This window comes from Pteronotus mesoamericanus, unplaced genomic scaffold (genome assembly GCF_021234165.1).
Source record: "Pteronotus mesoamericanus isolate MK-2021 breed Mesoamerican mustached bat unplaced genomic scaffold, CSHL_Meso_final contig_73, whole genome shotgun sequence".
NCBI lineage: Eukaryota > Metazoa > Chordata > Mammalia > Chiroptera > Mormoopidae > Pteronotus > Pteronotus mesoamericanus.
Window position 1 is genome coordinate 19,461,135 of NW_026555245.1, and position 14,341 is coordinate 19,475,475.

At 39.2% G+C, this 14,341-nt stretch overlaps 1 protein-coding gene across 1 annotated transcript in view; it reads right to left on the reverse strand.

The window, feature by feature from the left end:
* LOC129078504 (histone-arginine methyltransferase CARM1-like) overlaps positions 1 to 14,341 on the reverse strand; it is a 153,624-nt gene that overhangs the window by 31,249 nt on the left and 108,034 nt on the right. The window contains exon 7 of the mRNA XM_054583311.1: positions 9,482 to 9,572. Within this exon, the coding sequence (XP_054439286.1) occupies positions 9,482 to 9,572 (91 nt within the window). The remainder of the gene's footprint in view (positions 1 to 9,481; positions 9,573 to 14,341) is intronic.

Sequence of the window (14,341 nt, forward strand, 5' to 3'; positions counted from 1 at the left end):
TGTACCTGAACATGTATAATTTTGTTAACCAGTGTCATCCCAATAAATTTTAAAAAATAAATATGTCAACATGACAGTTATTAAGACTCTGATAAAATACTGTTCAAGTAAGGTGTACACAAAGGATGTCAATAAATATCTTTAACGAACATTAAAAAAATTAAAGAAAATTCCAACATGATTGTGTTGGTCATGGTAGTATTCCTGCAAAAGTCCCTTCTCTGATACTCTGTGCCTGTCCTTAACTTCTGACAAAAATTTGATTATATCACATGGTAATTTGAAATGTTATTATTTGGTCCACATGGTATTTCTATGAACCAGTGACTAACAGGGCCGAATATGTTTTGTGAAAAGACCAGAAGGCCTAAAACTCTACCTACACCAAAGCATCTTTAGTAGAAATTTCAGGTTGGGGTCAGAATTAGCCTAGGAACAAACCATCCATTATCTTCACAGGAGAATTGAGCAGCTTATTCATTCAGCTGAAAGGATTTCCTTAAAAATAATGTGTTTCTCAGCAGTATCATGGTCAAGAAGACATTTAGTAGATTCGGAGTGGAACAACTGCTTTAGGCCTTCCACCACTGTCGTCCCTGATATCACCAGCTGGATCTGCCCTTGTTGAGCATGATGGACGCATCCCATCCCTTCATAATACTCTGATAAGGTAACTGGTTCCTTTTCTTTGTGTTCCTTAAGCAGCATATCACATTTTAAGTGTCTGATCCTCTCAGTCTTACCTCTCTCTGGAATTCTCAGCCATGTGTTCTGCTCCTGCTATGTCCAGGAGTACACTCATCTTACCCCACGTGGGCACAACCCAACAGTGCTTCCCCTCAGACCTGTGCCATGTGTCTCTCCTCTCCCTGTTGACTCTGGGACATGAGATACCTTGATACCCATTTGGTGCCCATGCATGCTAGGCTAGTTAATGTTGAAGGGTGAACAGCTGACCAATAGGAAGATAAGAGGCAGTGGATACATTTGTGTCTCTCCCTGGTTCTGTATAAACTGTTCTGAGATGTGGTTCAGCTGACCTCTTGATGATGGTCCTAAAAAATCAAGGCAATCCCTTAGTGTTTGATACCACATGGTGGTCAGCTCAGTAATATATTTTTGTATTAGCTCCCTCCTTGCCTGTCTTACTCTTGTTTCTCCTCCTTCTAGTTTCACTGGGATTGCATTGAAGAGGTACCTTATAAACTTTGTCTGAGACCTTGATTCCTGGGGGCCCCAGCAAAGAAAATGAATATGAGGTGAGGCACTTAGAATGTAGACCCTCAAGATGGAAAAACTCATCAGTGTGATGACAATAGAATCCTCATTGCTAGTGAGGAGTGATAACCCAAGCTTGGCATGTGGTCTCATCACAATTACTAATGACCCAACTGGTGGTTAATTAGGAGGCAGTAAAGGTGAACTAAATGGTGACTGTGTGCTTGAAGTTTTGGGGTGATAATAATTACATGGATTCAGGAGTAGGCAAGTCTCTGTTAACAGCACTGAAGGCATTGCAAAAAGAAAATTATATTCTCAGGGCAGCCAGCTCCCAACTTAAGACACACTGTAAAACCTAGAGGGCTTCCTAGAAGAATTTAAGGGAATTCCTGTCTTCTTGGTGCTCGCTGGCCTGCTGTGCTGAAGGTCAGATACAGAATTTGACAATTCCTGAAACTAGAATTGTCCCACCTCCTCATTCCAAAATGAGATTTAAAAAAAAGAAAAAAAAAAAAAGAGCAATAGTAAAAGAGCTGTAAAGGAGTTTGGATGTATGATCTTGGCAGCTCTTATGTATCAGAGTTGCAGCCCTGGGGGAAAGAGTAGGGCTCTGAGGCCTGGGGTTTGGATAGTTGAGGGGGTAGGGCAGAGAATCCTGAAGGCGCTTTCCCAACTCCCTTGACCCCTCCAGGCCAGTAGAAGGAGAATCCTTGTCCCTGTCAACAGCGGAGAATAGCTTCCTTTTATCTGGAGACTGCACAACTTCTGAGGCTTGTGCCTTGCAAGATGATTTTGTTCCCCTCAGGATCTGCCTCACTATTGCCCATGGCCTCCAGGCTAATGGTCCCTCACTGCTATCAGGCGGATCACTCCAGCACAGCCTGAGCCATAAGTACAATTCCCATTCCAGGAAGAGATTAACTTACACATCTAAAAAACTGCAGAAGTTGGTTCATATTTTCTATTGAGAACCAGAAAAATATGTATGGGAATTAACTAGGGTAGAATATAAATCAGGTTAAGTACATGGGGCACTCATAGGATTCAATGCTCTAGCAAGACACCAGTCCTAATGGTCTGCTGCGAAGTAGCTTTGAAGCGTGGTCATCATGGCGGCCTGCAGTCACTGAGACAGAGATTCCAGGACTTCTGTGGCACAGTGTTGAGGAAAGGATCAGGAGGCTCAGAGAGGTGGAAATAATAGAAGGATTTACTATACAACACTTAAGAACATTCCATCTGACTATGTTCTCAGGCAAAGCCCAGGAAACCCTCCTTTTGTAAAGGTAACCAGGAAGAAATCAGTGAGAGCAGCGGCATTTTTGAGATGTGTAGGGGGGCTGTTCTCAGTAGATCGATAATAGGTGATGTTGCCATTAAGTTATGCTCCCAATGAGCACAATTTGGATGGAATTTCAGAATGTCAGAAGCAATAAAGCAGTAATTAACTGTCAGAGGCAAGAATGTCATAATTGTTGTGCTGGACAGCAAGGCTAGAGTGGCAATAAAGGTACCTTGACCTGCAGGGATCTGTGCTGGTTGCTAATGTTGAGCTGGTCAAAAAGTTCATTTTATTCCTTCTGTACAGTGGCTCTAGTAGTGCTTAGTTGTCTTTAACTTCATTAGAAACAATTTTGTTAGGTTGTATTGTGACAGCTGTCATATCAGCCTTCATTAAAAACTCTTATCAAAATGGTGAATTTTTGTGTAGCCATTTTAATAGTGAAGATGAAAGAAAGTATGCAACATTTTCAGCATATTATGCTTTGTTATTTCAAGAAAGGTAAAAATGCAACTGATACACACACACACACAAAAGAAAGATTTGTGCAGCATATGGAGAAGGTGCTGTGACTGATCAAACATGTCAAAAGTGATTTTTGAAGTTTTTTTGGACTATTGACATTTTGGCCAAGTAATCCTTTGCTGTGGGGCTGCCTTATGCTTTGGAAGATGTTTAGCAGCACCCCTGGCCTTTACCCATTAGAAGCCAATAGTGGGAAATAGCTGACATACTCAAAATGTCCAAATCAATAAAGTTATTGGTAAAAATGAAAAATTTGTCTTTTATTTTACAGAAAAAATGTAACAGACTTCTTGGCCACCCCAATAGATCCTAGCGTTATCAAAGAAGTCAAAGAGGTGAAGGAAATGTGCCGTCCCTAGGACAGTACTCAACTTGCAACAAATGCTTGCTTGCTGGTGAGTCACAGTGGAAAGAGCGGGTCCCTCTCCCAATCTGCAGATCTAATTTCCAGATCTGGCTTATGGCTCCAGAGACCAGTGGTGCATGGCTGAAGTGAAGCCCCAGGCCCTTGCAGGACTCTGCTGCACCGCCACAAGCACCCGTGGCTAATATTCCCCAGTCCTTTTCCAGAGGAGTCTGGGTTTCCAAGAGAAAGCAACTATGTTGGAGAAAGAAGAGTATCTCAATTTTCAAAAGAATGTTAGATAAAAAGGGTGAACTGCTACTGATGCCAGGGAATTTAGGGTGCCTCTGGTTAGGAAGGGCTTATGGAGGACAGGCAGTAGCTGAATATTTGGACCACATCCATAACCCAGGTGTCATGGGTTTCGTGCCCGCTCTGTGGGTATCACTGCAGCCCCTGACTGCACAATTCGGGGAGGCATGTTCAGCATGTGGCACAGCCCGCACGTTGCCCTGATGCTGGAACTCCCCATCCCCAGGTAGGTAATACTGTTATCTTTAACTTATAAATAAGGAAATTGTGTCTCAGGGAAATTGAATTGAGTTGGCTAAGGTTTTATAGTTAGTAATTGACAGAAGCAAGAATTAAACACAGTTCAGTATGGCTCTAGAGTCTGATTCATTCAGCTTTTAACTGCTGCCTGTTTGCCTAAGATTTTATGTTCTGTAACTGTAATAAATGTAATAAATATTCTCAAACTACTTGACAATATTTGGTTATTCCTCTTAATTGATCCTATGGATATATATTCTTTTACATGAGAATCCATTTACAATTTTGTTTAAAGGCCTTGGTTTAAAACCCCTGAACCAATTATTTCAATAATGCCAGTAGTACCTATCTCATAAAGAAGCTTTAGAGCTGAGAATAATAATTCTTCACAACTGAGCCTTACTCTTAGTAGATACTTTTCAGAATCTTAATTAATGAGGGCCAGGAAATCTTAATCAAGTAAGAAAATTATTATTTTTGTAAGTGGCTACTACTAGCATCAGAATGTAGTAATCTTGTCTACTAAGAGAGAACCCCATCATTGGTTATTTAGAAAGGGTAAAGTTATATGCTTACCACATACTTTGACTAAAATGAATTTTAGAGTTAAATTAAACAGAAAAAGTGAAACATGAAAGTAGTAGAAGGAAATTAATGCCAGACTCAGGGTAGGGAAGCCCATTTCCAAATAAAGGGAGGGAAAAGAAGGCATAAAAGAAAATATAGGTAGATTTAGCTACATAAAAATTTTCATTTCTTTTGTGGCAAAAGCCATTACAAAGAAGACTACAAGGCAAATTAAAAATTCTGAAGAAAATACAAGTCTTAATATCCTTAATACATAAAGAATTCTTGTAAATCAATATATTTATCTTCTAGTTAATAATAATAATGTATTAAACTACTATTAACTATGTTAGATGATGGGGACAAAGCAGTAAACTAAACAGCCACTTTTTTGGAACTTGTAGTCTCTTGGGGGAGACAGACAATAAATGAAATAATTAAAAACACATAATGTGGAAGATCATAATAAGTGCTATAGAAGAGAATGAAGTGAGAAGCGGGATGAGGATTTCCAGGAGGGGGGAGATGACAATTTTCAACGATAGACGGTCTCCCTGGGAAGATTACATGTGAGCTAAGACCTGAAGGAGGAGAGAGCGGACACAGGGCTGTCAGGCAGAGGGAACGGCACTGAGGTGGAAGCAGCCAGGCATGTTCGAGAGGACGCAAGCAGACCAGCCAGTCAGGCCAAGCGGAGAATATGAGAGAGCAAGTAGTAGCGGACATTGTCAGAGGGGCAGCAGGGGGGACTAGGTCACGTAGAGCCTTAGCATCCATTCTGAGAACTCTGGCTTTTACTGTGCATATAATGGGAAGCCGCTGGAGGGTTTTGAGCTAAAGAAGAATATGGTCTGAACTATGTATCATTAAGATCATTTCAGTTGTTTGAAAAGAAGAAATGAGCTGGAAGACTACTGCACGAGTGTGGTAGAAGCAGTGTTTTTAGTTTTGCTTGTTTTATTTTGCAGGGATGGGCAGCGGGTGGTGATGAAGATCAGCAGATTGCCTTTGGACATGTTAAATTTAAAATACCCGACAGACATCCAAGTAGACTTGTTAACAGCCAGATGGACGTCCAAAGTCTACATTTCCAGGGAGAGATCTGGGCTGGAGTTCTAACTATGGGAGTTGTCAGCCTAAAGACAATATTGACAGTCAGGAGACAAATGACATCAGTAAGGAAGTGAGTGCAGACAGAAAGAGGAAGCCATTGAAGAACTAACCTGGAGGCAATCCAATGTTAAAGATTTGGATCCTGAGGCGGAGGAGACTGAGCAGGTGGGGCCAGTATGGGAGAAGGACAACCAGGTTTAGGCTCCAGAAGAGAAGAGCCAATGGTGTCAAGTGTTGTTGGTAGGAAAGTCAGGTGAGGACTAAAAACTGATTATGCCTGAATATGTGATGATCTTATTTATGTAGCCTGTTAATTGTTCCTCAGTCTCTCAGCTTACTCTCTCAGAATATATCCAAACTCATTCCTTTCTTTCTTTTTTTCATCCCCCCCTTCCTCGCCGCCAGCATTTCTACTTCTTTGCCTCTTCTAACAGAAATCATGCAAGCTTTCACCACCTGTTCCCTGGATCAATGCAACAAAAGGTCCACATGCTAGGAGTCTAATGCGAAAACTGCTTTAGAGAGGGAAGCAAATTAGAAAGAAAGCAAAGGCTGTCAATTTTGATAACGATATGTTTTTTAAAATATTTTTGTGTTTATTGACTAAAAATAAAGTAATTCAAATGCACCAGCTATCAAAGAAGTACAGATTAAAAATAAACTGGCCACCATTTTTCTGCAAATCAAATTGGCATTTAAAAAAAAACCAACATATCCCGTATGGGCAAGACTAAGCAGACATTCTCATATACCACTGGTAGAAGTGTTAATTGGTAAAACTTTTCCACAGGGCAATTTGGCAATATATGAGAACAATTTTTTAAAGTTCCTTCTTCACACCTTTTGGTCCAGTGATTCTGCTTCTAGCAATTTATTGTAAGGAAGTAATCAGAATGTTCACCAAGATTTCCATAATAGGAAGCTTACTTTAGCATTGTTTCCTATAGAATTTAAGATATAGAATTCTACAATGTTCTATATTCATGTAAAACAATACCTTAGTGTTATTTCTTAAAGAATTTATGGGATTAAAACAGTAACTAAAGTAATTTAATATCCAACATTGGAGCTTGAGTCAGTAAATTAGGAGAAAGCCACAAAAAATGCTCCTCAACAAAAGAATATCTAAAGGACATGAGAAAATGTCAACAAGGTATTGGCAAAATAAGAAATAAAAGCTATAAACTGATATTTATGGTATGATTCTAATTTTGTAAAGAAAAAAAGATCAGAAAAATTTGAAAGCTATCAGCTAAAATCTTAACAGTAATTATTTCTATACATGCTTGAAATTATTGAAATTTTTATTCATTCAGAAATATTTATTGAAGGCCTGCATTTGAGAGGCCCTGTTATGGGTGCTTTGGAGGCAGTGAAAACTGATAGAGTTCTGGCTCTTGTAGTTGCTGACATTCAATGATATATAAAGATATTACGTGTCTTTTAGGAGGTGATAAGTGCTAGAGGAAAAACAGCAGAAAATGTGAGACTGTAAGTGGTGTGCCATTTTCAATAGGGTGGTAAGGTTAAGTGTTATAGAGAAGGTGGCATTTAATAAAGACTTTATGGAGGTGAAGAGTGTAGCCATGTGAACATTGGGGGAAAAGTATTCCAGATGGAAAGGTCAGCCAATGCAAAGGCCCTTAGGTGGGAGCATGTCTGAGGTTCAGCAAGAAGTCTGTGTGGCTGGAGCTGATTGAACATGGCGGTAGGAAATGAAGAGCCAGACTGGGTCAAACCCACTGGAAAGTTTAGGAAGTGCTGGGAAAGATGTGCTAAGAAGATGCTGCAATAACTGAGATTAGTTAATAGTGTTGGGATCAAGGGAGAGCAGTGACTATATCAAGAACTGGTCAGATTCTGGATATATTTTGAAAGTAAAACAGACATAATTTCTTGATGGTTTACATATCAGGTACAAAAGAGAGGCCTTCAAGGTTTGGGGCCCCAGTGACTGGGAGGATAAACTTGGGGTGGATATTGAGGTGGAAAGACTATGAGGAGAGCAGGTCTGGGATGGGTGTGGAGGACATCGGGAGATGAGCTGTGAACATGGTAAGTCTCTCCAAGGGCCGATTTCCAGGAGGCAGCTGGCCACGGAAAATTTTGGAGTTCTCAGGACATGTCTGAGCTAGAGAGATACACTTGGCACCATCAGTATATAGATGGTATGTGAACACTGGGAATGGGTGACCTCACCAAGGGAGTGACTATGGAAGGGAAGAGGTCCAAAGGCTGCGTCCAGGGGAACTCCAACACCAGAGGTTAGGGAGACAACTGACAACCAGAGGAGGGCTGAGAAAGTGACCATTGAGGCAGAAGAAAAGTCAGAAGAATGTGGGGCAAATCAGTCTTTCAAATTTTGCCCAAATCCTGATCAAATGCTGGTAGGTTAAATAAGTTAAGAAGTGAAAAATGATCATTGGATTTAGCAATGTGGAGGTCAGGGCACTGGTGACCTCGATAAAAATGGTTTTGGTAGGAATGTCCCAAGAGAAACTGAAGCGGGGAATTGGAGATGGTTGAGTACAAAAAAACCCTTTTGAGGAATTTGCTGCAAAGGGATTTAAAGAGATGGGTGGTGGCTGGCTGGGGTCTGAGACATAAAAAAAGTTTTGTTTTTATTTTCTTTTCAGATGGAATAAATAGCAGCACGTTTGTATGCTGATGGAGAGTCTAGAAGGTCACACAGGCAATGTCTAGACAACCAACCTTCCCTCACTAATTCAGTCCATTCTTTTACCTGAATTTCTAAGTCTCCAACTTCTCCATTGAATCAAGACATCACATTTAAAATACAAACATTTAGGGTAGGCATGTCCTTACAGGACAAAAATCATAATTAAGGTCTCATTGCCCTCCACACACCAACAGGTCATTCGCCCCCACTGGAAAGTCTCTGGTTTAAAGTTTCAGAATTACAGATTGAGCAGAAGCCATGAAGTGCTATGGGGGGAAAAAAAATTTTAGCCCCTTGACCCTACCTCTCAAAAAATTTTGTAATCCAGGAAACCGAAGCACCTCCTATTTGCTGCCCCTTCATCAAAGGATAGAATTACAAAGGGAAAACCTGGAAAATGAGCTTTGGCTATCTCTATGGGAGGGTTCTGCATACTCAGTTAGAACTCAGAGCTTACATGTTAGCCTCCATCCTCATCTGTCTGCCAGCAGAGGCCTGTTCTCTCCCTCTTTCACATATAACATTCCCACTAGGATGCTATCTGTTCTGTTTCTCACTCCCATGGGTCCAATAGCATCATTCTTCTTCCTTCCTTTTCCTTCTAAAAACCAATTCTCAGAAGAATGCCAGAAGGAATGGTGGTTTAGAACGGGCAAGGGGTTTTGTGTTAGTTCTCCTATTACAAATGAAAAACCAAGTCTCAGAGGGTGAAGTGAACTGCCCAAAAGCCAACAGTCAACTGAGAAAATTCCAAAACATTTTTTGATCAGTTCATTTACATTGAGGTATATTGACTGATATAGTCTCTGACAAAGCCATGTTCTAACAGAAGCCATAGTCCTGAGCCAAAGAAATGGATGCTGAAAAGTGGAAATGGAGGTTCAGCAAGCAAAGGGAAGATGTTATAGCCTCAGGGTAGTCTTTGCAGTGTTTGATATTTCATGAGCAGTTCCCTGATTTGTCTATTCTAGTTCTCAGTGGGAGTGATTTTGCCCCTAAAGGGACATTTGGCAATGTCTGGAGACATTTTGGTTGTCACATTGCGGGGAAGGTGCTGTTGGCATCTAGTAGGTACAGACCACAGATGCTGCTAAACATTCTACAATAGAGAACAGCCCTTGCCCCCAATACATGACATCAAATGTCAATTGTTTTAGAAACTCTGTTTTCTTCTGAATAAAATAAGAGAGAACATTACCAAAAGTTGGCTCTGGAGTAGTGTTCCATGTAGAGCTGGTCATCAGAAAAGGGGGCCAAGTGGATGTCGCTGAAAGTCGGGAACATCATTCCTAATGAGCAAAAGACAACAGACCCAAAAGTTGACTCCTACTGCCTTCTGATTGAACTGTCCACTTACCCAACACTTGACCAATTTCATTCTTTCATCCATTTCAGTTATTACACAACAAACTAAAATACAATTTTTACTCAAAGCAAGGATATGAAAATTAGGCAGAAGATCAGAGGGGATATAAAAAAGAACACCAAAGCAAGTCCCAAAGCTTTGTGATGAAAAAAGCTTGGGGAATCCTAGGTGAGATTCAGTCTGGCACATGTGCCTTCCCAGCTATTGGCTTTTTTCTTTTCTGTATGTTCTCTGCTTGAAATTCTGGGCACTTCTTTTATTTATTTTTTTCTCTTATTTACTGTAAAAACAACTTGGCTTTGAAAATAATCAACATTTCATCATTCTATCACATTATTATTTCCCTTCTCAGACTTGTCCATGTATAATCATATTGCCTCTCTTTTTAAGTGCTATTAGAATCTATGCTCATATGCAGGCTTACCATTCGCCATGCTGGTACACCCACACTTGTGTTTTGTTCCTGACATCTACAGTCACCAGGGCAAAGGCAGATTCTTTGTTCGGCAAACAAGCAACCAGACAAGCATGCCTGAAATCAGACCTTTCTGAGCAGGTAGACTTGGTTATCAACATCATTATTCTTGTCATTTTAGGGAGACCCTTTCTCATTGTCATTATTAAACTGCACATAAAAGACAGATAAACTGTTAACCCTATTTCAGAAATGAGGATTGCCTAAGAAACTGAGTAAACAAACTAAAAATTAATAATACCTAAAATTTCTTGATCTTTTTAACTTTGCCATGAACTTTTTTCTGGGCTTTCTATGTATTAATTCATTTAATCCTCATACCAATATAAAGTGAGTTCTATTATTTATACCTACTTTATAAATGAGAAAAAACATAAGGAACAGTGAAACTTAAGTGTCTCAGCCACAATCGCCGTGCTAATAAGTGAAAGGACAATATCCAGAGATGGAATCTCATTCCGTAGTCGATGGCCCCATACTTTAACTCAAAGTCTATTAAAAATAGAATGGATTGTTTTATTTAGGGTATTTTCAGTGGTAGAGAAAAAGGATGACTGTAACGTCATTCACATGTCACCATCTAAATCTCATACATTAGTGTCAAAACAATAATGACTGCTTGGTGATTTTTCAATTTCAAGGTAGAAGGATATTAAACAACCTTAGAAAAGTAATAAGTGTCACTGTTTGGGTAACTTGGGAAGCTTCAGAGGAGGATGTTCAGAGCCTAAGCCTAATTGGGATTCGAAGATATCAAATAAAATGGAGAAGAGGAAATCATCAAAGGTAAAATATAAAACAATATTTCCAACAGTTAAAGAAAATGTCTTCTGATTCAACATAATCACTACATGTCCAGCAGAAGAATTTAAGAAGTTTTACATCAAGAAGCTTAGAAATGAAGACAAGATACTAAAAGTGTCCACAAGGGAAAACCAAGTCACTTTAAAGTATCATGAGTCAGAATGGCACTGGACTTCTCAATCACAATCTTAAAAACCAAAAACCAGAAAAAAATGTCCTAAAAATGTTGAGTAAAAAATTGTGTTCAAGTTAAAATTATCTACCCATCAATATGATAATCCATGGACTCAATAAAGAGTGACTTCTCAAGTTTCCTTTCTCCAGAACCTGTTAGAGAATATCCTTCACTCAAATGATGGTGAACCAAGAAAGTGGAAGACACAAGAGTGGAGAAAGTCAAAGTATGGCAGCCATGCAACAGGACTGGGAGAGGAGAGCAGAGGGTTACAGGAGGAAGACTTCCACGGAATAAATACTGATAGGACCTGTCAGACCCATTGGAACATGGGAAAAATTAGTCATGAGTATATAGAAAACTAAGCTAATGAAAAAAACAAGACAACTCCAGAAAAAGCAAAGGATTTCATGAGAAAATATATAATCATATGTGCATACGGTACCACCTGATTCAGCACTGAATAATATTTACATTGTCATAATAAAATAAACACTCATTACTGGTTTAACCAAATAATAATCTAGATCCACATTTCTTTATATTAAATTTTGAAATCTAAAAAGTTCTGCTCTGCAAAGCCACAGATTTTTGTAAGTTTGCAACATCATTTGATGACAAAACCTGACCTGAACTGATGCTAGTCAATTCATAGTCCCTATTTATCTTACTTGGCATCCACATTCATATGTTTTGTTGCAGAGATACATATAATGTGTTTTGTTATGGAGTGTTATCCCAGATCCAACTGGAGGCATCACATAATACATGTTTTATGAGTGTATTACCTTTCTAAAGCCCTCCACCTTCTGAGTTCTGAAACATATCTGGCCCTGAGGGTTAGGATAAGGGATTGAGGACCTGTATAAACATACTGAGAGGATTGGGGTGGGGAGGGTGTGTCAAGAAGGGAGAGAGCTGCTCTGTAGGAAAGCTATCTCCTCAACCACAGAATGACAAGGATAGCAATAGGATAACTTTATATAGAAACATGTAGGTAAATAATAGAAGAAACAGAATAGAGTTGAAAGGGATAGCCTTTGGGGAACAGTCTCAGGATAGGAGGAGATGAGACAGAGGGTTCCTATTTTTCATTATAAGCCTTTTATTACTATTGGATAGTGTAAACTATGTCTTATTTCGATGAAAAATAAAAATAATTAGAAAAAAATCAATCCTCCTTCCCTCAGGAGCACACAGGGTAGAAAGCTGATAAAATCAGTATTTATTTCTACTAGTCTAGTTAAAGATACATAGCCCAATATAAAATTTCATACCATTTCAGATATCTGGGGAAATATGCCGCTTGGAGAGGTGCAATCAGATGCACGTTAATTAACTAGGTGTAAAATCTCATCCCACTGAAGCACCTCACCATTTGAAAAATTCCAGAAAAAATATAAAAATTCTTCCTGGGGGGCACTAAGGAGGGAATCTAAGCAGCTCTGCGCCCTGTGTTCATCTGCCACAGTTCGATTTTATTGCTTGAACACAACACTTCCAAGATTCCCCCAGACTGTTTTACAACAGGAACACTAATGAAGTTCTTGCCGTTAGCTATGCTTTGCCTAAGTTTATTTGTTTATTTTTGGCATGAGGTTTTTAAGTGAATATTTCCGAATCCCTAAATTTTGAAACATGTACCAAATTACAGACGAATCTCAAGTTTTATTTATACTTATATACCATGTCACTTGGTTAAGTATGGGTTGCACTTTTATTTCCTATCTTGTCTTCATTGGATATAAAGGTAGGTTGCCACAACATTGGTAATTTAAAGTAAATAAAATTAAGGTAAGAAGCTGAATTTTCATGAGAGTTACAGCTGTTAAAGATTGTCTAGTGACCTTCTACATATTAATTGAAAAACATGAGCTGTTAGAATGTGTCCACTCTCTCTGGTGAAGAAGAGGGGAAGTCAGTATGTGCAAAGAAGTTGTGAGTGCGGGATACAGGTCAGACTGATTTGGGGTCAAATTGCTGCTCTGTCACTTTTTGACTTTAAATCATGTTTTTTTCAATTACAGTTGATATACAATATTATATTAGTTTCAGGTATGCAACCCAGTGATTAGACATTATATAACTTACTAAGTTATCACCTCAGTAAATCTAGTAACCATCTGATACCATATAGTTATGACATAGTCAAACCTCAGTTCTGGAAAGTCTTGGTTCTTGAACAACTGGGGTCTTGACCAAGTTGTTCACTTTGGCTCTCAATTCTCTACCCAACAACGCTTTCATGCTGATACCTGTGTGCTCAGCCACATGTCTCTCCAGCAAGAGACAATGGCAATTCAGTTTTCGAACAAACTGCTTCTGAAACAATTTTCTGGAATGAAGTAAGTTCGAGAACAGAGTTTGCACTGTATTATTGACGATATTCCCTATGCTGTACTTTACATTCCCATGACTATTCTGTATCTGCCAATTTGTACTTCGTAACCCCTTACCTTTTTCACCATCCTTTACTCCCTCTCCCATCTGGCAACTATGAAAATGTGCTCTGTGTCTATGAGTCTGTTTCTGTTATGCTTGTTCATTTATTTTGTTTTATAGATTTCATATATAAGTGAAATCATATGGCATTTGTCTTCCTTTGTCTTATTCTCGCAGCACAATACTCTCTGTGTCCCTCTGTGTTCTTGCAGATGGCAAGAATTCATTCTTTTTTCCCCATGGCTGAGTCATATTCCCTTGTACATATGCACTCTTTCTTTATCCACTCATCTACTAGTGGATACTTAGGTTGTTTTCCATACCTTGGTTATTGTAAATAACACTGCAATGAACATATGGATATATTTGTCTTCTCAACTTAGTATTTTGGGTTTCTTTGGGTAAATTCCCAAAAATAGAATTGCTGGGCCCTTCTTTGTCTCTTGTTTTATGGTCTTTGTTTTAAAGCCTATTTTGTCTGGTATAAGCCTTGCTACCCCAGGTTTTTTTTTTGTTTGTTTATTATCATTTTCATGAAATATCTTTCCATCCTTTATTTTGTCTGAGTGTGTCTTTCGATCTGAAGTGAGTCTCTTGCAGGCAGCATATGTAAGGGTCTTTCTGTCACGTGTTAAAGGTGTGTCCTTGCTAAGTTGCTTTCCTCATTGTGCCAGGTCTTTCCAGGTCTATCCCCCTCAGCAGGGTCTCAATCTTGGCACTATTGACATTTTAGACTGGATACCTCTTTGATGCATAAAGGCTGTCTTGTGCACTGAAGGATGGTTAGCAGCATCCC